Source organism: Phasianus colchicus, chromosome 20 (assembly GCF_987193195.1).
Source record: "Phasianus colchicus chromosome 20, bPhaCol1.hap1.1, whole genome shotgun sequence".
In the NCBI taxonomy this organism is placed as follows: domain Eukaryota; kingdom Metazoa; phylum Chordata; class Aves; order Galliformes; family Phasianidae; genus Phasianus; species Phasianus colchicus.
Window position 1 is genome coordinate 3,660,688 of NC_143455.1, and position 23,184 is coordinate 3,683,871.

Below are 23,184 nucleotides of genomic sequence, written 5' to 3' on the forward strand. Positions count from 1 at the left end.
AGCCCTCCTCCTACGGAGCGCCGCGCGGGACCAAAAAACGCACGGACGGCTCCACCCCTGTGCGGGGCGGGGGCTGAGGAGCGGGCGGCGCTGTGCTGCGGGCGCTGGGGAGCGTGAGGGATTGTCGCGGCTGTGACACCCGCGGTGAGTTTGGCTTCAAGCACTGGGCACAGGTTGCAAAACGCAGAAGGCAGCTGGAGTGCAGCGTTATCTGTAACCACCGCCATTTCTTAATCGCGTCGTGGTTGAGGTGCGGGGGGTAATGGTGGACTCTTACCCAAACCGCAAAGGTGCAATAGCTGTCGCTTTCAGCATTGCAGAGAGGGGAAGAGATACAAGCAGGTTCACGTGTGCCCCTCTCAGCAGTTAGCGGTCCTCAGCTCAGCATCATTCCTGCCCTGTTCCTGAGGAAGATGTGCCCCTCAGACCACCGCATTTCCACCCACTTCCATCCCACAGCTCCTTTTTACCACACAACAACAGCACTACGTGGCCGCTCCTCTCTTGGCACGCTGAAGTCAGAACCTAAAGCAGACACTGAATAAAGTCAGTCACCTCACGTTATCCTTTTGCTTGACAGAGAGCACAGCCTAAGGAACGGGCCCCAAAGAAGCTTGGGTGAGGTGGGGCAACCCCAGAGGTGCTCATTCATTCCCTGTCGGCTGCAAAATAAGATACAGGGGAAAACTTCAGACTGCACAGGAACAGATGGTTTCTGTTTCCCAGGAGCTGGGAACTCCAACAACGCTCAAATATCCATCTTCAGGATCACGTTCATTAACACAAAACACAACCACAGAAGGCAGGTACACCAAACGCCTGATTTCTGCAACACAAGTGTTTTATTGAACAATAAATCTTAAGCTCACATGTATTTGCAGTGCACTACCTGAACTGCAAATATGAATAATGACTCAGCACTTCATTGTTCATTCAGACACAATTTCAACTGTATTCTCACTCTATTTTTCCACTTTTCCACTGTTATAATTATATCAAGTGTTATAACCCCACTAACTGGAGCTCAAAATCAAGGAAGTAAAAAAAAAACCTACAGAATATTTAGATAATTATTTTTAAATAGTATAAATTACAAAAAATCTAAGAACTCTCTATAGCACATCCACATAAAACTTACATGAAGTCATTTGATATTTCTGAATATAATATTTAGGATATGAATCACTACAACCATCTGAACCCTGAAAATATAAGTTCTGTCGTTCTCATTTTCTCATTCACTTAAGCATTTGTTGGACCATACTTACTTTTTTTTTTTCCTTACTACTTTCATTTAAAAAAATATGTCACTAACATACCCAAGCTCACACTGTATGCCAGTATCTTTGTTGCAGTTTTCTCCCCACATCTTCACTGCCTATTTTCTATAAAAATAGAACATCAGGAATACTAAAAAAGATAAATCTATCCAGTTTGACACCGTTCCTTCAATAAAGCAGCACTGGCAGAGCAGACTAGCTTTGCCTACTGTACATTATCTTCTAAAAATGAAATGCATCAGGCACCAACCAACACAGCAAAATTGATACTTGTTATGCAAACAAGTATCCCTCCTACTGTTTGCTATGTTTTCACAGTTATTTAAATGTTACCATCAGAGTATTACACATAATAATATAGTTTTAATAGCTTGTATTATCAAACTTGTAACAATGCATTTTCTGACCATATAATTAATTACCAAGGAACTACAGCAGCATCACTCTTAAGAAAAAACTACTCAAATGAATTTCTCAGGGAAACACAAAGAAACATTTAATTACATTAAAATAAATATTAGGAATGCTAGTGTCAGTTGCAGTCCAAAGGACCCTGCCTACCTTTAAATCAAAACCAGAATGTTTTTAGTTTCACATTCATAAAATCTGACTTAAATTTTGGATATTATGTAATAACCCTTACATAGGAAAGAAACGAAGACAAACATAAACAGGTAAAAAGACCAAAACAAAGGCAGAAGAGAAAACTAAAGCAAAACAAAACAAATGAGCTAAGAAACCAACAATTACTTCCAGCACCTCAGTCCCACAGCAGTAACTCTCAGTAATGAGAGACCGACAGAAGCAGCAAGTTGCAAACAACTGTGGAAATGCAGCAGGTAGGAAGTAAGGCTTTGTACAGAATAAGGTGAAATTGGCTGTAGTGCTACTTCCCAACCCAGCGGAGTCTTCAGAAACAATGCAGTTTTTTCTTCATATGAATCTGTGCTAGTCAACTACTATATGTTAAAAATTAGGCAATCACTTTTAACATTTAGTGAGGCTCAAAAGTATACTAAGCCTTGTCGTGTGTGATTTCTAGCTTGTGTTACATCTGATAAGCAGAGGCTGCTAATTACTTTGGTTTGAGAAATTAGTCCCTGACTGGTTACTTTAAAAGTTTTCTCATTACATTTATTGTAGGTCCTCTGTACCCTGTCCCAAAATGGTTCCAGTGATTTATGTAATTAAAGAGCTGATACAATTTATTTCGTTTCTCAAATCCTGGAGCTTTGGGTATTTTACTGTGATAGGCAGAGAAAAATGAGCTGCTAAACCCACCAAACATTCCAGCAATGGCCAGTTCAAACTCTGAATGGCCATAGAAGGAAGCAGGGTCAAAGATGATTGGCCCGGAGTCATCCTCAGCCACATTTCCTGCCCACAGGTCCCCATGCAGTAGAGCAGGAACAATTTCTACATCAGAAAACATTTCAGGAATCTTTACCTAAAAGAATATGAACAAACATGTAAAAATAAAATATATTATAAAATATTAAATAAAAATATTAAAATATTAAATAAACAAAGTACAATAAGAAATGAGACTAAGCTGCTCAAATACTACCTGTTTTCAGTCCTCATTAAGCCATTTTGAAGTTGATGGCTATAAGCATAAACCTAAGCTGTAAACAAGTAGTAAGTGTTCTGATTATTCTTGACAGAGCTTAGCAACTCATTGAATTCACATTCTAGTATCAACATCTATAATTACGTGTTGTCTCTAAACGTTAATAGTACAGTTGGTCACAAGAAATATAAAATAAATGGTTTCAGTGACAAAAGGGCAATGGTTGATATATATAATTTGATATATAGATATTTGTGCCATGGAACTTGAAGAGGAATGCCTTCCTAGTTGTTCCATAGCCACTGTATAGAGTATGACTGAACCAGCCTCAGCTGTGAGCCTGGAGCAATTAAAAATTCTGTCTGGGCAGCAGAATGTTCTGCAGTTTGCAACAGCAAGTTCTTAGGATTTAATGTATTACTATTAGCTATAATCAAAGACATATGTCAGTGCAGACTTGCAGGTTTATTTTCACTATCTTATTAAAAAAAAAATAACAAAAAAAATTGGAAGAGTAACAAACTCTTTCAGTTGACTGTGTTGTTGGGCCAGCCGTGAAGCTAATCCAGTTACTGTTGCTCATGAAAAGCTATGTAAGCCTGCTATGAATACATTTAAAAGTCCACTGATACATATTTCTAACATTCAAAAAAAACCCACACATTTAAGATACAGTTCATACCTTTAGCTGTGACCAAAGCTCTCTTGCTTCTCTGTCTCCATAATCTTTTTCAATCAAATCCAGTTGAGCTTGGAGTCTGTGACGAATAAAGAAAGAAGGCCAATCACTCTGCCATTCATTCACCTAGAAGACATGATGCAGACACTTAGAACTATTTCAAGATATGCACAGTCAATATTAATAATACATATCAAGTTAAGATGTTTGATACTGACACGATGTTGGTATTAGACATGATAATTAGAATTCTATTAGTCATTCAGTTAATTGCTCAGTTTCAAGTGATGCTTTCTTCCATGCCTTAGTGAGTCCATCTTTCACATGAGGTGTAAGTTGAGGTTCTCCCTATTTTCATTCATTGACATTTTCTTAACATGTTATGGAGATATAGGCTCTGGTGAGCCCATTTCAGTTGTTCCATATTATATTCCAAAGCCATTCTGGAAATACTTAAGGATTGGTTTATTTCTTTTAGACAATGTGTTTCTACTTTGGTATAAAGCTGTACTTAACAAGGTCTTTCAAATAATAGTATGTTGATTCAGTCAATTAATAGGATGAAACTCAGTCATGCACAGCCAGCAAACGGCTGATTTATCTCAGAGAGAGTTCCAATGTCTTAAGTGATAAAGCCCTCTAACAACAGTGGATTTTACTATTTAAGACCTGTGCAGTAGGAGCTTAGAAAACCCAAAACAAAGACATGGTTGAGGAAGAGATGCTTATTCTATTAAGTATCACAAGGCTAAAGAACCACCAAATAATTTCAAATTCTTATTCAGTCCACTCTGTTTACTTGGTACATGCATGGTAGCAAGCTACACACATTGAAGAGCCATCATATTCCCTTCACCATCAGGTCAAAATGAAGATGTTAAAGCAGAATTATTATCCAAAAGCTGAAGGCCGATGAAACAAACCTTCATCTAAGGAGTTCACAGAACCATGTGAGTACATCAGCTTTCACAAATGGGCAACATACCTGTGCTATATAACCACAGCAAGTGGCCTTATGGAATCCAAACTTATCCACATACTGAAATTCAGAGTAACTGGCTCCTTTACCTAAGAAACATAAACACAGGCAGTTTTGAGATCTTTATATAGCAAGGTCTGCAAACACAGGGCTACATTTCAGATGATAGGCATACAAAAAATAAATGTAAGCATGGGCAAATATAAGTTACAGTTTTTCCACTGTCTTAATGCCCTCTAAAAATGGAAAGAACATGAAAAAAAAAATGTAAAAATTAAAGAGCTTTAAACAATAAACTAAATAAAGTACTATAGCAAATAAGAGACTAAGCTGCTCCAATGCTACCCACATGATTTTGAAGTTGATGGCTACAAGCATAAACTGAAACTGCAAGCTAGTAATGAGTATTCTTGACAGGGCTTAGCAACTCAGTGTCCTAGTACTGACTGTATAACAACACACTACTAAACCACAGCCAAATGCATTATTTTTGTTTCAGTACACAAAAATCTATACTCTACCAATTGTATTTCCTTCCTTTCTCAATTTCTCTCCAAGTTTCTGGTTATAAAGATGAAGATCTGCTATCTGCTCGCCAAGCTTTGAAGAATATCTGGAGGATCAAAGAACAAAACAAAACTGAAACTGAACAAATGAACAAAACATTACAGGAAAAAAATCTCCATTCATTATGTCCAAGTGTAAGGTTTTGCATTTGACAGAAATAATAAACTTCATGAGTACATAATAGGGAGCAAATAGCTAGACAAAAACTCTGATTAAATGTGATAGTAAAAAGGGATAAATTATGTTCTTGGAAAAAAAGAAGAAACACCCACAAGGTTGCATGCTTAAAGGTAGAAACATCAATCTCGATAAATACTTGCTGTATCTCTGACCAAGTGTTGTGTTTTAAGCCAATGGACAGATAAGCACTCATTCTCCCCAAGGAGGGATGGGGGAGAGCATCACGAAATAAAAAACAAAACAACAAAAAACCTCATAGGTCAACATAAAGGACAGAGAATGTACAAAACAAGTGATGCACAACGTAATTGTTGTATGCAATGTAATGCTCACCACCTGCTGACTTACACCCAGCCAGACCCTGAGCAGTGCCTCCCACCCCCTGGCCAACTCTCCCAGTGTTTGTTTAGTTTCTTGTGCACCCCAGCCTCCTCTCTGCAGGGCAGTGTGAGAAGTTGACAAAGTCCTTGACTTAATGTAAGCACTGCTCTGCAACAACAGCGTTATCAACATTATTCTCATCTAAAACAGAGCAGCATACCAGGTACAAGGAACAAAATTAACCTGTTCCCAGCTGCAATCAGGATGTTCCTAAGAAAATATTCCAAAAAAAGAGAAGAAGAGGTACAGATGTACATACTTGTTGAGGTGCTTCATCTTTAGGTACTCCATGACAAACATTGCTCCTCCTCCAGGAAGGTCAATTACTTTAATAGGCTGAGGCACTCTCACAATATTGGTTTTCTGAATTGCTTCTAAACTTGCCATTTCCCCCTCAAACATTTTTCTAGCCTGTCAAGGAAAAAGAATATCCTTCAGCTAAAATAGAGATGTTTGCAACAAGTACTTCAGGAAAAAATAGTATTGTTTACAGATTTACAACAATTAAGTTTACCTTGGTAAAAAGAACATAGCTTTCAATCCATACAATGAGACTTCAGTACCTTATTTTATTATTCTTCTTTTTTTGTGCCAATTAGTTCCAGGTAGTAGGATATGTAATATTCCACCTTGAACTCCCAGTTGTTTATGGAGATAAACTACTCAGACATAACAGGATGTCTAAGGATAAAACCCAAGACATCTCCCTTCAAAACCACAGTTGGCCACTACTAAATGCAGTAAAAGACTGAATCCTTAAACTGGTTCTCATTTCCATACAGGTCAATGACCACCAGATGAGATGAAAGTACAAAGTCTAAACCTGTACTCTGCATTTTTGAAGGGAAGATGTTGTTTTTCACAGCAGTTTTAAGGTGCTTTAAGATATTGATATTTTAGATACTGATAAAGCAAGTTTCTGCTGCACTGTATTGCAAAAAAAACCAAAAAAACAAAACCAAAACCACCAATCAAGTACTGTATTCATTTAGTAACAGAAAAGCCAAGAAAAGCCTGAACATTTGCAAGAATCTTATGGTAGAAAATTCAACCAAGGGGAAGTTTGAAATCTTTACAGCTTAAAACAAACAAACCAAATCAACAGAGCAAAAAAAAAAAAAAAAAAAAAAACCATGAATTTTAGCACTGACATTCTTTGTTTCCTCCCTTCCCACTGAAATATTAAAAGGAATGCAGTGAATGCAAATTCAGCTTTAGGCTTTTCCAAACTAAGTACTACAATAACAGCTCTGTACTCAGCCCCTTGTTTACATGTAACAACAACAATTCCTGTTGTTATTATCACTATGCATTAGATCTCATTTTCCATTACCTAAACTCGCTCTGTTAACACCTGACATAAAGTAGCCCACAGCTTTTAAAAGAAAACTGAAACAAAAGCTGAAATCAGTCAGCCTGGAAATGCAGAACTCTAAATCAGCCATCATCTGTTTTTATAAGAGAAAAGCTCTCTACATACAATAACATTAACAGTTAAATATCTGCTAGCATTAACCTGAGGCTTGTGGTTGATTTTAACAAATACTCGTCCACTGTCTGTTTCATAAGCTTGGCCTTGGCTAATATATCCTCCTCCCGAGCTCCCAAAGGCCTTCAGAACTGAAGTTTTCAATTCTGTTTTCAGGATCTTTTCCATGGTAATTCGCAGGCTTCTGCAATTGTCTCCTGCTAAATCCAGTGCAAAACAAGATTAAAGGTTTGGGTCCTTCTTTCACTGTCACGCTGCTATGAGGCAGGAAGGGCTATCAACCAAATTAAAAAAATAGCAGCCAAAAAATAAAAGTCAATCCAGAGATAATGTTCCAACGTGCCTCGCTTCCCATCGGCTCGCATAGAAGAAAAAAATATTCGCAGAATAAGATCGAGAGGTGTGTCCTGGGTCCTTTCTCAACAGCGCTGAGAGCTGCTGGTATTTGTAGTTTGAACCCGTTTTTCTTTTTTAAGCTCTGTTTGCTTTGGTGGAAGAGTAATTCTTAAACAAATCCACTAGAGGGAGTCTAAATGCAACTCTACGAATCGCGCTCGTGTTGCGTTGTTGTGGTGCTTCAAGACACCAATAACAAATTGTTAGTCTGCTGTTGAATCACATCGCTGACTGTAAGTCAACCAACACAAACATGGCAAGTATTTCGTTTTCGCTCTGATTTGCATGAACTGGAGTTCTGCTGTCATTGCTGAGATATCAGAAGTAATTTTGCAAGAAACAAGAGCTTTTTATTGCCTGAAAGTAATTTCAATTCAGTAAAATAGGATGTTACAAAGTGAAAATTCAGAGTAAAAACTTCTAATAAATTTGAGACATTACTGTTCCTACGTGCTTCTCCTGATTTAATGTGATTTTTTAGGAAATAATCTCACCTTTTTATCTTATTTCATAATCTATAACATGCAGAAAGAAGAGCCCTTGGTGGCACTCATTTTAATCCCTTAATACTCAGAATGCACAGACAATCTCAGTTATAAAGTAACTATTCCTGAAACCCAGACTCTACATTATTTGTTCAAATAACAGAATATACTTATTTATATAGCTATCACTGAGTCCTAGCATACCACAATCTGGCAGTTCCTGTTTCATATCCAAGGTTCCATAATCTGGCTGGCCCTTTGCATCATATGTCTGAAGTAACAAGTGGATGTTCTGGCAATCCTTTTATGAAGTCCAGATGTAATATTTTATAAGGACCACAGCACTGACATACTAGCTGTAAAATAAATCAATAGAGTTACAGAAAGTGGTGTTCGGGAAAGGTAGAGAAGTCAGCACTTCCTCTAGGAGTCTTATGTAGTTTGTCCACACATTCTCATGAGAACCTGTGCCAAAGAGCAGGCACAGATTGCAGAAGCAAGTAACTATACAGAGACCAAAGAAAGCTTAAAAGCCTAAGAGCTCAGTGTGAACATTAAACTACAGTAAGCCAGTGCACATGCACTTAAAGCAACTCAATTCGTGGTTGTGAATTTCAAACACTTTGAGGCCATTAGATCATACGACTTATTCACAGACAGCAAAAATATAAAGCCATTTGAATTTCAGGTATATGAAGCCCTAAAGAGTACTCTACCATTAAAGCTATGATCCCCAACTGCTGAAAACAAGGAATCATACCAGAAGTTTCAACTGAGCATCTGGGGAAAGGAGTGAAGCTGTTTGTTTGTTTTGCAACAAAGCGTGAGACCCTTTTTTTCTTCAAAGGGATATGTATCATAAGTTGTTCTTCTATTTACCAGTTAGGAACAATTAAAAAAAAAAAAAAAAGATAATAGATTTAATCCACAATGTTCCTATTGAAGCTCAATTTTCTGCAATCTAGTATACCACAGATTTCTCTTCTATAGTTTCCAAAGATGTCAAAAGTTATTTATTATAACACTTCTTTCAGTATTTTAATGTTTTAGTTTAAACTGGGGATAGGATTGTGTTAATCCAAATCTATCACATCACTTATATAGTAGCCAAGAGATTGGCCAGACTTCTGTTTGCTTCAACTCTTGATCAATACTTAACCAGAAAAGTGCAGGTGAATGCTCTTCACAGAATCACAGAATCGTAGGGGTTGGAAGGGACCTCCAGAGATCATCGAGCCCAACCCCCCTGCCAAAGCAGGATCCCTACACCAGGTCGCACAGGTAGGCGTCCAGGCGGGTCTTGAATATCTGCAGATAAGGAGACTCCACCACCTCCCTGGGCAGCCTGTTCCAGTGCTCCGTCACCTCACCGTAAAGAAGTTCTTGCACACATTGGTGCGGAACTTCCTATGCTCCAGCTTCTGGCCATTTCCCCTTGTCCTGTCTCCGCACACTGCTGAAAACAGTCTGGCCTCGCCACTTTGCCCCCCACACCTTAGATATTTATAGACCTGGATCAGGTCCCCTCTCAGTCTTCTCTTCTCAAGGCTAACGAGACCCAGTTCACTCAGCCTTTCTTCATAGGGGAGATGCTCCAGGCCCTCACCATCTTTGTGGCTCTCCGCTGGACTCTTTCCAAGAGATCCCTGTCTTTTTTGTACTGAGGAGCCCAGAACTGGACACAGTACTCCAGATGAGGCCTTACCAGGGCAGAGTAGAGGGGGAGGATCACCTCCCTCGACCTGCTGGCCATGCTCTTTTTAATGCACCCCAGAATGCCATTGGCCTTTTTGGCCACAAGGGCACACTGCTGGCTCATGGCCAACCTGTCGTCCACCAGGACACCCGGGTCCCTCTCTGCAGAGCTCCTCTTGTTTTTAACATTTCTGTTCATCCAGACAAAAAGCTTCCAAACACAAAATGAAACAATTCATAAGCATCCCAGGTGCCCGCAGGAAGTGTTTTAGACAGCCAGTAGTACCTAACTGCAACCTCCGCACGTGGTCACTTCAGCACCATGGCCAAATCCCACGAGCGCTCCAGCTTCCTGGTTTGAGACTTGTCCTCACGTTATGCTGTACTGCAGGTTGCAATTGTTCTGTTTCCCTTCTCTTTTCTTCTTGTTTTGCTCATTATTATGTCTAACATCTGTTTTCAGATACCTCAGAATATACAGAAAACAGATATTCCAATGCATACCAAGAAAAAAGATGGGTTTTGCTCCTCCGGGAGAAAATCATCTGAAGAATTATAAGAAAAAAAAAATATAAAAAAAGTATATAAAGCAGTCCAAGTCAAAAACAAAAGATTTTTCATCATAAAAAAACCTCTATTCTTTTGACAGACATCACTGTTGCTCAGTTAAGAGCTATCCAAGGACAAGTAATTCCTTTAATAGCTCCTTTAATAGCGCAGATCCTATCTTCAGTATAATAGCACAGGCTGTAGCTCAGTATAAATTATCTCGGGAAATTTCAGTTAATTTCTTGAGATTTAATCCAGTCCTTAATGAAATTAAACAGCAGCTATTTTTGTTTCTGGTGTAATTTAATTATCAGACACTTTCTCCTTAAATCCTGGCACAAACAGTGCCTACAGGACAAGCTATGTATCGCTTCCCAGATGTTTTCATTTCTGCTAGAAGAGTCCAACATGAGTTAAAATCACCAGATCAATTATGGAACAATAGCAAAGATGAAAAGCAGGAAGAGAAACAGTAGTAGAGAGCAACACTCCTACCTGCAGGAGAGGACACAAAACCAAACAGACGGCAGCATTCAGTGATAATGACAAAGAAGAATAGGGCACATAGGAACTGTAAGTAATGCAGCAGAAACAGAGGCTCAAAGCAGGTGCATGTTCATTAGGACAGTCAATTCATGGAACAGATTTGCCCAGGGCACTTGTGCAGCCTCCATACTTGGAAGTTTTCATAATCAGAGCAGATAAAGACCTGAGTAGGTTCTGTCCTCATAAGTCTGCCTGCCTTAAGAACCAAACTGAACTGGTGACCCAACCTAAACTTTCCTAGAAACTGATGTTATTGAAATTACGCACAAATTAAATCCCACCTCACTAAAGAAATTCTTATGGAGGTAATTTCAAAGTTCTTGGTTGCTCTGTTTAAGATAAAGATGCAGAAGACCTGATATTCGAAGTATTGAAAACCAACAGTAAGATGTGTGAATACTGAAATAAGTGCCATTAGCAAGGACTGAAATCACATCTTGAGATGCCTTCATCTCTGTGTGCTACACATGCAGCGTGAACCATCTTGAGAAAGGAACAGTAACACCTCAATGAATTTCCACAAGGGTACCTACACTGCATTTAAAATAAAAGTTTGTGTTGTTTTTTTAATCCTTTTTCCTTGTTCACATAGGAATGCAAAGTCAGCAGAACTATGATACAGAACAAGGAAATACTAAATGAGAGTATAGGTAACAGGAAGCACATCTGCCAGATTCAGAATGTATGGAAGAAGCTAAGAGGAAGAACAAGTTGGGAAGGAAAAGAAGGACACACCAACTTTAAACTATGAGATAAAGAGTAATAGAGGCATGCCTGGGACACAAAACAAAATGATTGACGACAAGAATTAAAAGTGGTACTATACAATATCCATATGTAAAAAAAAACAAACTACCTTAGGGAACTGGAGCAGTTTCTTCCTTAGGTTTCACCAGCAGCTTGCTTTCAGAAAAGATCTCATCCTCTTCCCCATCCTCTAGTTAAACTGCTGTTTTTGAGAATGCAGAACTATGGTATCCATGGTATAGTTCTCTGTTACATTCTGTTTCTATTCCTCTTTACATACCCTGTCATTTTAAACTTAGAATGTACTTAAAATAGCTTTAAAAAAATCCCAAAAACTCTAATATGCTGAAAACTAAAACTCTAAGCAGAATTGTTGCCATTTGCATAACCTACATACAATTCCTTCAGTCACAAAAATATTTTTTGTTCTATTGGGAAAAGGTTATCTCTGAAGGTTTAGCATTTATCACTCTTGCCTATGGCTGACAGAAAATCCACTTTTGTTATGACCAGAAGGTGAGAAGTTAAAAGTATTTTAAGTACTTAAGTATTTTAGCAATGTAAAAGATGCTGAAGATTTGTTGAAGATTCATAAACCCTGCAATTTTGTTAAATAACTTTTACCTTTTTAGGAAGATATACGAAGAAGAGCTATTAAGAGATCTAAACAGATTGACTACTGACAAAAATTCTTCAATCCAGCTGCGTTATGGAATGTTAAGTTTGCACAATCGGTTTAAGAACATGGGCACAGTGGGTACAGTTCATCAACAGTATCCAAATAGCTGACAAAACACACACAGCTTAAAAACTTTGTATCAATTGAGGTCCTGTCTGCATGTGAACAACTACTTATGTTTTTTCCAGTTCCAAATTAAAATGCATAGCTGTGCTTCCATCATTGTCTTTGTTGTGTACTATGTCCACCAAACTAGGGGCTAAACATTCCCCAAGAATGAAAGCAAGTAATGTTTTAATTCAGAAAAGAGAGACAATGATAAGCAATAGGGAAAACTTTTTTATTATGAAACAAGACAAAAGGAACAGCTATTCTACCAAGCAAGGCTTTACAGCTTTTTGCAGCAAAAGTTCAACAGCCAATGAGTACAGTGGTAGAACTATGCAAAGTTATATCAAGTGATTGTCTTCCCTAAAATTGCTTCCAATCCTTACAAATAACTGCAAAACCAACAACTAGAAAACTTTCAATGATCTTTCAATATCCAGTGAAAAATATTTTTAATTCAAATCATTCCCAAACACTTAAAGTTTATGTTAGGAGTCATGCATTTATCTCACATACCTGGCACTCCTGCACTGCAATTTCATTACCAGCCTATATAAAAAACAGCAGGGTTTTAGTATTATCTTGCAAGTACAACAAGTAGCTAATCTGCAAAGCTATCATTAAATCATTTCTGGCAGTGATGAAGAGTTGCTGTTCTGTAAATTACATCTGAACTTCTTTTGGTTCCATGTCTCTTATCCCAAGAGCTAAAAAGTGCACTTAGTGGGTACTGAAAAAAATAAGTTAACTTAGGGCACCTGTAGGCTAAACTACATAATTTATGTGAGGAATGTACAGTTTGATAGCATTAGCCTGTGGGCAATGACAGCAATCAAGAAGTACTCTGTCATTAACAGGAAGGTGCACATCTTCACATGATATACACAAGTAGAGTGTCTTACTTGAGAAATTCTGCTTTAAGAATGCATGCTATCAGACAAAAGTATAACTCAGAAAATAGAGCTAGTTTCAGTGAAAATAAAATTACTCTAGGTGGAAACTGGCTGACTGGCAAGCACAGAACAGCCTACAGGAAGGTCATGTGGCATCAAAATGCATGTCAGAAAAATATAAATTTCACGCTGCTTTTCAACAGAATGAGAAGCAGTTTCCATCCAATGAAATTGCATTAACAAAATGATTAACAAGTCCAAATCCCTTTTTACAGTTTCAATTACAAAATTGTCTTGTTGGCTGTCCAAATATTTTGTTAATACTGTTTCCACGCACCTAACTGGAAATTAAGACTTGAAGGGATCTGAGCAATCTATCATGGAACAGGAAGGAGGAACAGCAAAAAGCAAGGAGCAAATTTTCTCGCCATCTGCTCAGTAATTAAGAAAAGCAGATTTCCATTTCACAAACACTCCTCTAATATTTTCCATTAGAGTACAAATGCAATCCCTGGCATTTCTCTACTCTTAAGAGCAACTGGTCCCTAAGAAATCTTCTTCCAAATAATTTACACTTGAGTGCTTTAATTTCTATTAACTTGCCTAGTCTCAAGCACACAATGCCTTCTTGACATCAGTGGATCTTTTATACAACCAAATAAACTCCTCCATTTCCCTCTCTAACTAAAACAGCTAAAAAGGGAGAATATGCCATATCTGGTACTCAGTAGGACTCACTGATTCTAGGTCTTAAGCTGGGCAGTGGGGTCGAGGATCTAATAGCTATTTTAACATTGCCACCCCTGTAGTTGCATCACCAAGTGTACACTTATCCAAGCAACACAGGCAGCATCCTGCTTGAGCAAGAAGTCACTTTACCAGATTTCTCATAATGTTTAGAGAAGACCCTCTGTACCCTGAACCAAAATGGTTCCAATGGTTCATGTAGTGAAAAAGCTGATAAAGCTTTAGACGCTTTTCAAACCCTGGAGCTTTGGGAATTTTACTGTGATAAGCAGAGTAAAAAGAACTGCTGAAACCACCAAACATCCCAGCTATTGCAAGCTCATACTCTGAATGGCCATAGAAGGAAGCTGGATCAAAAATAATCGGACCAGAATCATCCTCTGCAACATTTCCTCCCCAGAGATCTCCATGCAGGAGAGCAGGAACAATTTCTACATCACAGAACAAACTGGGTATCTTCAGCTGCAGGGGAAGAAAAGCAAGACATATCAGTAATAAATCTGTGAATGATTACATGGTTTTATCCACATAGATGCAAAGGTTGCCGAGTTGAATTCATGCTTTCTTAAAAATCAGTTTAAAAAAATTAAGTTGGAACACCATAGGACCTCATCAACAAAGATGCAGATAAAATTAAAAGAATTTCTATTTTTACACAAAAGGAAGCAGATGACAACCAGTCACTGAATTGTTCATGTGTTTTTTTTTAGCATTCCAGATTTCAAAATGTAAAACTAAATTCAGCTACGTAGCATTTAATAGATTAAAAAAATAATACTAAGCAAACTCATTTTATCATTATTAGAAAGCTCCTGATTATTAGATACTCCTGACAACCTTGAGAAGATTTCTACAAAACAGCACCCAAACACCTAATACTGCAGTCACTTAATCAGACACAAATCTTAAACAAAGAAGAGCATGCAGAACAGCACTCCAAATATACATTCCTCATCACAAATGTTTTTGAGGGAAAGAGAAATGTGAACTTGATCTAGAATTTCCCAGACAGTAAGGCCAAATGGCATTTGGCACACGTTCATTTTAGATTATAGAGTAACTTGCAAAAGCCAGTGAAACTTAGACTAAAAGGCATTTTAATCTCTAAAAGCTGGAGTCTTTGAGTGTCTTCCCAACAGCACTGAGGCATAACAAAGAGGAACTCTGTTTTATGACAAGAAAATCTAAACAACTGAAAGAACTTTTACCTGAAGTCGTGCCCAAAGTTCTCTTGCTTCCCTGTCTCCTGAATTCTTTTCAATCATATCCATTTGGGGCTGGATTCTTTGCCTGGCAAAGAAAGTGATCCAGTCAGCCTGCCAGTCATTCACCTGAAAGAAGAGGATTGCAGATGTTGGTTCTACATCACACAATAGACAGCTTTTCTTTTTTCAAATATAACTTTGGAGGAATATACAACCTTTATGCTGAAAACAGCTTGAATAGTAAATGTTACAATTTTAATAAAAAGTATCTTAAAATGTTAAAATAGGGGAAAAATACCGAGCACTAAAATACAAAAAAAAAGAAGAGGAATGGATGTCTGATGCATCTGTAAGTGGTGACCAAGGCACAACTTTCTTTCACAGGCTAAACAATGCTTTTTCTTTTTAAAATGTCAGATATAAATGAATTTCTATTACAATATTTGTGGCCCTTTGTTCAAGGCAAATTAAATAAAATTCTATCACTCTCATGAAGTGCAACCTACCTGTGGAAGATAGCCACAGCAGGTAACTGTATGAAAGCCAAATTGATCCACAAACTGGACTTCCATTTGCCCTTGCCCTTTACCTTTCAAACCAAAGACAAAAATCCAATACCAATGATAAGATTCTAATCATCTAAATTATAAATGGACCTTAAAATCTATACAATGAAAGGTAGAAAGTTTTTCCTACTGAGATTTTTAAAAAATTGCATGTTAATATACTTTTTGTTACAATGGTTGCTGCTATCAGTTAACTTTAGAGCTCAATGTAAATTAACTACATTATAAATTCATCATCATATTTTAAGGTAGTACATCTGCTCTAATATCCTGTCCTTGTAGAAGCCACAGTTCAGGATTTCAAGGGTCCAAACTGAATAATCATTTTGCTTACAGAAGTCCAAAACAGAACAAACAGAAGCAAAACAAAACAAACCCATCCCCACTGAGCCTGGGTGTTTCTTCCACAGATATTCTTAGGACATCTTTAGTGGGAGAAAAAAACGTATCCTGAAATAGCAGAAACTAATTTAACTGTTTTGTAGATTATTAACTAGGCTAAATTCATTAACAGCTGTACTGTACCAACTGTGCTCTCTTCTTTCTTCAGTTTCTCTCCAAGTTGCTGGTTATGAAGGTGGAGATCAGCCAGTTGTGTTCCAAGCTTTGATGAATGCCTAGAAACAAAAGTATCCTTAGCAAAGAAGACAGAACTCGGACTCTTCTTTATATCTGTCACTAATTCTGCCTTCTTCTCTCTAAAAGGCCTATGAGACCAAAGAGTATGATGGCCTTCATTGTATCTTCTCTTTTTATTTTTTAAATAAAAGTTTGCCCTCTACACAGTTCAGGAAAGTCCTGCTGTAATTACAAACAACTCTTGCAGCCAATTGCCTCCCATATGAATGACACTATGCTACTTCTCCTGTCTCACCTCTCACATCTCTCCCTAGTTCTAAAGGCACAGTCATTTAAAGCAAGGTCATTTCTCCATTTTCTTTTCATTAATACATATCATAGCTATCTCCTGAAATTTGAAGGTCAGGGGGTACATTTGTACCCTTCTCATCTTAGTCAGCAAAAACACAGTAGAATTTCTGCTCTTTCTCTTGGAATTCACTGAGTTGTCTTAACAAATTAAAAACTATGCTGGCTGCAGAAATTTTGAGACTGAAACAGGAAATCAGCTATGCCTATCTCCTAATGAAACTGGAGGGAAATACTCACTGCTTTTTAAATTACTCAAGCATTTGCAACAGAAAAGGGCCAAACGCTTAAAGCCATCAAAATCTGTGTGAGAGCTATTGAAAAAATAAAATGAAATCTGAATGCAATCATGTTTGGAAGTGGCTTTCCATTTTCATGAGAAGAAATAATAAACACTGGTTCTTATATCAAATGCAATTGTATAAAAACAACTGACCAAATAAGTAGTTTTCCTTACTGTAAAAAACAATGATTTAAAAATAATTAAGTATTATAAAATTAAACAACACCACACACACTTACTGATGTATGGCCTGACTTACAAGCTGAAGTATTCTGATGTATTTTATGTATTTTATATAGTTCTCTGCTATATAAATTCCTAGAAGTATCTTGACTTGACACAAAAAAAAAAAAATCCTTCCCTCAACCCCGAGAAAAAAGATATTTAATTGCCATGACAGTCAACATTTCTGACAAAAGAAGCAATAATACTGCTGTGTTTTACCTGTTTAAGCCTCTCATTTCCAAATGTTCCATCACAAACAGAGTACTGACCCCAGGCAGGTCTATAACTTTGATGGGTTTAGGCACTTTTATTGTCCCTGTTTTCAGGATGGCTTCTAGACTTGCCATTTCTCCCTCAAACATTCTTCTAGCCTGTCAAATATTAAAGGAAAGCATTAATCTCTATTAACACCAGTTAAAGAAAATAAAACCAATCAAGGCTGTAAACATTGAATAAAAACAAGGAACAAGTAGGTTAATGCATGTACAAGACAGAGATAGATCCAAAAAACCCCATCTGACAACCAGTTTAGAATTAGAGATTTCACTTCATAAAGTGATTCCATTGAAGGGACTTAGTTTCTGCCATGCTCTATAAACACAAAAGCAACTTTGTCTGTTTACAATAGAAGGAATGTAACTCATGTATATAAGATGTAAGTGGTATTTTATTAATTGACCATGAAGCAAATGACTAGAAAGATACATTTCTGTGACTATTATCCACTTTGAGTAACGTTTATTCCCTTGGGTTGCTCCACTGACATCAGAGGCACTAATCACATGAAGAAATACTGCTCTAGAAGAGTTACACAGAGTTGCAGAAGACACATGGGAAATTGGTAATATTTGCTGAAGATAAAGGCAATGAAATATAATGAATAAAACAGAAACAGTACAAGCCCCATTACTAATACACAAAATACAGTGAGAGGATCAAAAATGAAATACTGCTACAATATCTTTGTTTGGAGGAAACTGTAAACACTGCAATTCCATCTACATCATCATAACAGGTTAAAGTTGGGTGTTAACTCTAATAGTTGAAAAAAAAAAAAAAGCATTTTCTAGAGGATTTTGGTTTTTTAAAGAAACTGCTGATATGTCCCCATTGCTGCACACACTGCACTGCATTACAACTGCTTGGCAAAGTTTGCTTTAATCAGCATTTGGAATCCACAGACACGAGCAAAATAATTATAATATTAAAAAAAAAAAAAAAACAACAATTACTGAATAGATCTTTTTCAATGGCCCTATCTTGTAATTAACTGCACTGAATCCCTAAACACGCACTGAACAAAAGCCTCGGTAGAATGGCTGTGTTTCAATTCAAAGTGTTTTCAGCCTCACACAGAGCAGCACAGCATGTCAGTATTTTGCTGCATTACCACCTACAGTGCATTTATCATCAGTTCCCTGATACAATCAGGAAGCATCAACAAATTTAGAAGCATCTATAGGCGCAGGCAAGCTTTAAAAAATATTTTTTGTTATTAAATGCAAATAGAAGTTCTTCGGTTAGTCCAATGGAACTGTTCACTTGGCTGCCACAAGCACAGAGTACCTTTAAAGTAAATTCCACCCAGTCTTTATATTTTTAAACAAGCACACCACACACGTATGCTGTGCTGTATCATCTCTGTCAAAGGCAGATGATTACTTTCTACAGCAGCTGGCACTGGATGCTGAAAGGAGAAAGTCCTGGACAACGGTGGAACACATCCTTTATTGTGAAAAGCTCCTTCCTGAAGGAAATGAGTGGTTCTGTTAGCACAACCTAACACGCATACCCTCACCCAATACAGCTCGCTCTGGACACTTCCACCATACGTGCAGCTGCAGCGATACCAGCACTGCTCCTGCCCTGCACCCGGACCAGCAGCAGGGGCACAAGCTGGCAAAGCAAGCAGATCTCCGAGCTCAGCAGCAGGCCAGCTCCTGGACTCCAGCTGCTTACCCGGCTACCGCCTGAGGCCAGCCGGACAACCCGCCCCCCCACCTCACAAAGAGGCCGAGCCCAGCCCGCCTCCAAGGAGCGGCCGCTCTCACAGAACCCCGCGACCCCCCGCGCCGAACCAGAGGCTCGCCACACGCACCCCGCCCTCAAAAACCCTCCCCACCTCCGGCTTAGAGTTGCTCTTCACATACACCCGGCCGCCGTCCGTCTCATAGCTCTGACCCTGGCTGATACAACCGCCCCCCAGGTGCCCGGTAGCGCGGAGCACCGCGGTGCCCAACTCCCGCTTCAGCGCTTCCTCCATGCCGCCTGCCGCGGACAGCGCCCAACTGAGCATGCGCGGAGCGGCTGCGCGGTGCGACGGGGGGCGGGGCCGGCAAGATGGCGGCGTTGGGTGAGGTGAGCGGGAACGGCTGGGCAGGGCGCTGGGTGCGGCTGACGGGAGTGGGCTGGCTGAAAACCAGCGGTCAGCTGTGACTTCTGAGGGTGATGGGCCTTTGTTTTTTGTGTTAGCTTCTCTGCAGTCTCTTAGGGGTGGACGTGAGCCAGTGTCAGTCTGAAATAAATCAGTAAATCCCTTTTCTTCCCATTAGGACTTGTTTCCTGTTGGGGTGACCTTGGTGAACTTCGGTTACCTCGTAGGTAACTTTGTTAAATATTCAGTCAACTTTATTGAAAATACAAGTTTCCAAGTGTAGAAGCTGTAAGAGTTCCCACTGATCCTTTTTATTCAGGTCTCTGTTACAAATATATGGTTTAGTTTGTGGTAGCAGTGGTAATGAGAAGATGGTTGGACTGGATGATCTTACAGGTCGTTTCCAACCTTGTGATTCTATGACTCTATGATTCTGTTAGTCAGAGATACATATTTTGATTTTATAGCGTTTCCTTAATGCCTGTGGTCTCACTGGTTGCAATAGAAGAACTGAAGTTCCTTCTTCCCAGGAATGTCCATACTTTTCATTTTCAAGCTTTCCCATATGTCTTTAATTTTGTAATTTATTTTTCTTTTCAGCTGCACCGTCTTTAGGGAGAAACTGATGTTTTAGAGTTTGGCAGGATGTCTGGATTTATTGCAGTCCAGAGAGAACTACCTTGAATGTTTTTGCTATGCTGATACATTTCTGTCTTCTTCTGCAGTGCCTGCAGAGATCATCTGTGTGCTGCATTTGTACCAAATCCAAACTGTGTGAGCTATACTTATCTTATGACATTCATTGAGCCATAATTGTTTCTGTGCACAATACATTTACTTCCCTGGAAAGCACAGTGTGTGAAGATACCATCAGGAGCAAATGAGCCACACGTTTTGTGCACAAGAAATGTGACATCTCTGTTTTGTCAGATTTACTGCATGTACCAAGACTATTCATGTGGCAGGTTTGCAATGTAATTGGTGCTTTTTAGAAGTACATATTCATTGTCAGTCTAAAAAATTACAAATTGATGCGTGATGGCTTCAACTTGGGCTTTTAGCCACTCCAAATACGTCAAAAGCATGCAAAGTTTTGCTTGCAGAAGGCTGGTAGTATTGCCTTTTTGTGCAGAGAGCAGTAATTCACTTAACAGTTGACTGTAAAAGGCATTACTGTTTGTGGATGTGACAGTGATAAGTTGAAGCCCTGTGTCTTAATCAGAACCAGCAATAACGTAGTACCACAAGGGTATGGGAATAGAAATAGAATATCTTTTTGCATTCCTGAACTCATTTTCATTCCTAAATTTTCATTTTTGGCGTATATTGGCTCTCCTGAGTTGTCCTAAAAAATATCCTTAAACCTGCATTGCAAAGTCTCGTTCAGATAACTGCTGTGACTGTTGAAGAATGACTGAGATCATGCTGAAGGAGACCTAATTCTCCATATGGAAAAGGATTCTATGAGCTTTATTTCAGCCTTCTTATTCAGAGAATGAAAGAGTAATATTTTTCAATAAGACTTGCTCTTAGCTTCTGTAGTTTCTAACAAATTATGAGATTTTGAAGGATTTAACATGACCAGCACCTTTTTTTTTTTTTTTGTAAATAAATGAGATGACTGCAATTTTTTTTTTAATTTCCTGTTGTTGTTTGCTTGTTTTTTTTTTAGCTTTCTTATTTTGACAAAACATTTAAATATATAAATCATAAATTTTAATTGTTTTCTATTAAAGAAGAATTTAACGTGTGTGGTTCAGTCTTCAAACACTAAGTTGTAGATTTTCCAAACTGTCAGCAAATAGTCACTAAGGGACAACATAAGGAGCAGAAAGCAATTGCACTTAATTCCATGAAATTTAATTGGATTGTACTGCTTTCTGATTGCATCTGATCAGATAGGATGTAACAGAAGTTTGGCCAAAACTGTAATGTCAAACTCATTACATGGTGGACGTAATCGGGGGGAGGAACTGACAGCATGCTTTGCAAATTAGAGATTAAGCATTCTGGAAGAAAGTCAGCAAGACGCACAAGATTTAGCATTCCTGAAGGCACCATGGGGCATCTTTGCAGAAGGCACTGGCTCCCAACTCCTGCAGGTGTTGGAGAACGAGGATTTGGGAGCTGTTCCCTCACAGATAACCTTTGTAGTGCAGGTTCTAACTTCAAGCTCTTTGTGAGCCAGCTGCATGCTGCCTTTGGCCTCTGTTCCATAGATTACTGTCCCCATTTGAAATAAACCACTGAGTCAGGCTGCAAATGTACTTACTGAGGATTATAAAACAACCCTTAGCTGAAACCCTGTACTGAAAATGTTCGTGCAGTGCAGGTCTGTATACCACAAAAGACATATAGCAGTGTGGGTTGACTTTGCAATAATCCTTTCTTGCCTGCCTCCACTCTTTCCCCCTCCTTCCCCTCATATCATTCATTCCTATTTGAGTATTTTGAAAAGCTTTCAGTAGGCTATTGAACCCACCCACTTTCCTCTGCACTGTTGGGGTTCAACAGCAATATTTACCTTGTTCTGGTGCCTACGTAGAGGTTAACTTTCTGTTTAAAATAGTATTTCTTTCTCTTCTGTGGAGGAGAAGATAACTGGCACGCTGGGCTGCAAATTATTTGGTGAGTCACCAGTTAATACGTCCTGGATAGAAAAGCACTGCAGCTGCTAATTGCTGTTTACTGCTTGACATTATGTACAAGAAAAGAAAAGGTAATTGGTATGTACAGCCTTTTATTAGGTGGTTTATATATACAAGTGGCAAATACACATAGGGGCTTTTCAGGCTCTATTTCTGTGAACATATAAGTAATATGCTGTGGGCTCTTTCTGTCTTTTTTCCTCTCCCACATCCATGGATAAGCTGCGGGGGTGGATCAGGAAGGATGTAGGACTTTCCATCAGAGAAAGAGATGATTTATAAGACAGTCATTGGCGTTCGTTGTTAGAGCTCTTTTTTCTCTCTAAAGATAATTTGCCCTGAGAGAGAAATAAAATTCTCCAAGTCATCTGTGTGAGCAAATAAGTGGAAATGAGCTGAGAAGTTTCACGATCAAAATAAGACTGACCTGAAAAGTGGAATTTTGCTATCGTTCTGATTGTGCAGCAACACTGAAATCCGTGTTTCCACGTGTGCTTATTTGCAGAGCTAATGCCTCCATGGGTTCATTTTCAGCAGTTTCTAAAGCCATTTCATGGGTGTGATTTGGGGTGGAATCTGAGTGAAAGTGAGAGAAATGCCAAAGGGCTTGTTCTTACTTGCTGCAGAAACAGGAATCAGAGGTTTCTGTTATTCTGTTTTTGTTGCTGTTTTTCCCCAGGGATGAGTATTTAGGCTTTGTCTCCCTCCGTTTTTGATACAGCCTTTGCCATATTGCCAGTGTGTTTGATTGCTCTCAAATTTCTGCCTTTTCAACAACCTGAGGAAGAACAATCTTAATGTATATAACTTTAATAATGAGAAGATTTGATGCTCTTTGTGAGGGTTAAAAAAAAAAAAAAAGTGTTGAGTTTTGATTGTTCTTTTTTGTTGTTTTCAGTAAAAAAAAGTTTTCTGTCACTTCAGATGTTTGAGAGTTTCTGCTGTTTTTTTTTTTTTGCTTCTTTATTAATCCTGACAAAGATGTT

General features: G+C 38.5%; 2 protein-coding genes and 1 long non-coding RNA gene across 7 annotated transcripts; 1 reads left to right on the plus strand and 2 right to left on the minus strand.

Annotated features, from left to right (window-relative positions):
- Positions 1–18: 18 nt before the first annotated feature.
- Positions 19–16,736, plus strand: LOC116232649 (uncharacterized). The gene is made up of 3 exons (XR_004167738.2): positions 19–144; positions 4,392–4,479; positions 16,292–16,736. It is a non-coding gene; the product is annotated as an uncharacterized LOC116232649 (long non-coding RNA).
- Positions 826–11,934, minus strand: FN3K (fructosamine 3 kinase). Of its 2 annotated transcripts, XM_031599175.2 has the most exons (7): positions 11,653–11,934; positions 8,211–8,362; positions 5,896–6,047; positions 5,030–5,121; positions 4,515–4,597; positions 3,533–3,655; positions 826–2,727 (listed from the first exon to the last, which is right to left on the minus strand). In XM_031599175.2, exons 3-7 carry the CDS (start codon positions 6,036–6,038, stop codon positions 2,389–2,391), a joined length of 780 nt encoding a protein of 259 aa, XP_031455035.1. In that variant the 5' UTR covers positions 6,039–6,047; positions 8,211–8,362; positions 11,653–11,934; the 3' UTR covers positions 826–2,388. The 2 variants fall into 2 exon arrangements, with proteins under 2 accessions (XP_031455035.1, XP_031455034.1); XM_031599174.2 differs by lacking the exons at positions 8,211–8,362; positions 11,653–11,934 and adding an exon at positions 7,153–7,914.
- On the minus strand, positions 12,535–19,511 carry LOC116232645 (ketosamine-3-kinase-like). 4 transcript variants are annotated; one of them, XM_031599172.2, is made up of 6 exons: positions 19,327–19,465; positions 17,396–17,547; positions 16,267–16,358; positions 15,682–15,764; positions 15,179–15,301; positions 12,535–14,432 (listed from the first exon to the last, which is right to left on the minus strand). In XM_031599172.2, exons 2-6 carry the CDS (start codon positions 17,536–17,538, stop codon positions 14,094–14,096), a joined length of 780 nt encoding a protein of 259 aa, XP_031455032.2. In that variant the 5' UTR covers positions 17,539–17,547; positions 19,327–19,465; the 3' UTR covers positions 12,535–14,093. The 4 variants fall into 4 exon arrangements, with proteins under 4 accessions (XP_031455032.2, XP_031455031.2, XP_089977832.1 ...); XM_031599171.2 differs by lacking the exon at positions 19,327–19,465 and adding an exon at positions 18,975–19,281; XM_090121706.1 differs by lacking the exon at positions 19,327–19,465 and adding an exon at positions 18,969–19,281.
- Positions 19,512–23,184: the final 3,673 nt, after the last annotated feature.

What these genes read in the sequence shown, in the direction of transcription:
- FN3K (XM_031599174.2), bottom strand. Translation starts at nt 7,293, where the DNA reads ATGGAAAAGATCCTGAAAACAGAATTGAAAACTTCAGTTCTGAAGGCC. An exon ending in AAGATGAAGCACCTCAACAA is followed by an intron (nt 5,122 to 5,895) that starts GTATGTACATCT and finishes TTGATCCTCCAG; the next exon opens with ATATTCTTCAAAGCTTGGCG. An exon ending in GCTGTGGTTATATAGCACAG is followed by an intron (nt 3,656 to 4,514) that starts GTATGTTGCCCA and finishes CATGTCTTCTAG; the next exon opens with GTGAATGAATGGCAGAGTGA.
- LOC116232645 (XM_031599170.2), bottom strand. Translation starts at nt 19,472, where the DNA reads ATGCTCAGTTGGGCGCTGTCCGCGGCAGGCGGCATGGAGGAAGCGCTG. An exon ending in GAAAGAAGAGAGCACAGTTG is followed by an intron (nt 15,765 to 16,266) that starts GTACAGTACAGC and finishes TTGGTTTGAAAG; the next exon opens with GTAAAGGGCAAGGGCAAATG. An exon ending in GCTGTGGCTATCTTCCACAG is followed by an intron (nt 15,302 to 15,681) that starts GTAGGTTGCACT and finishes CTCTTCTTTCAG; the next exon opens with GTGAATGACTGGCAGGCTGA.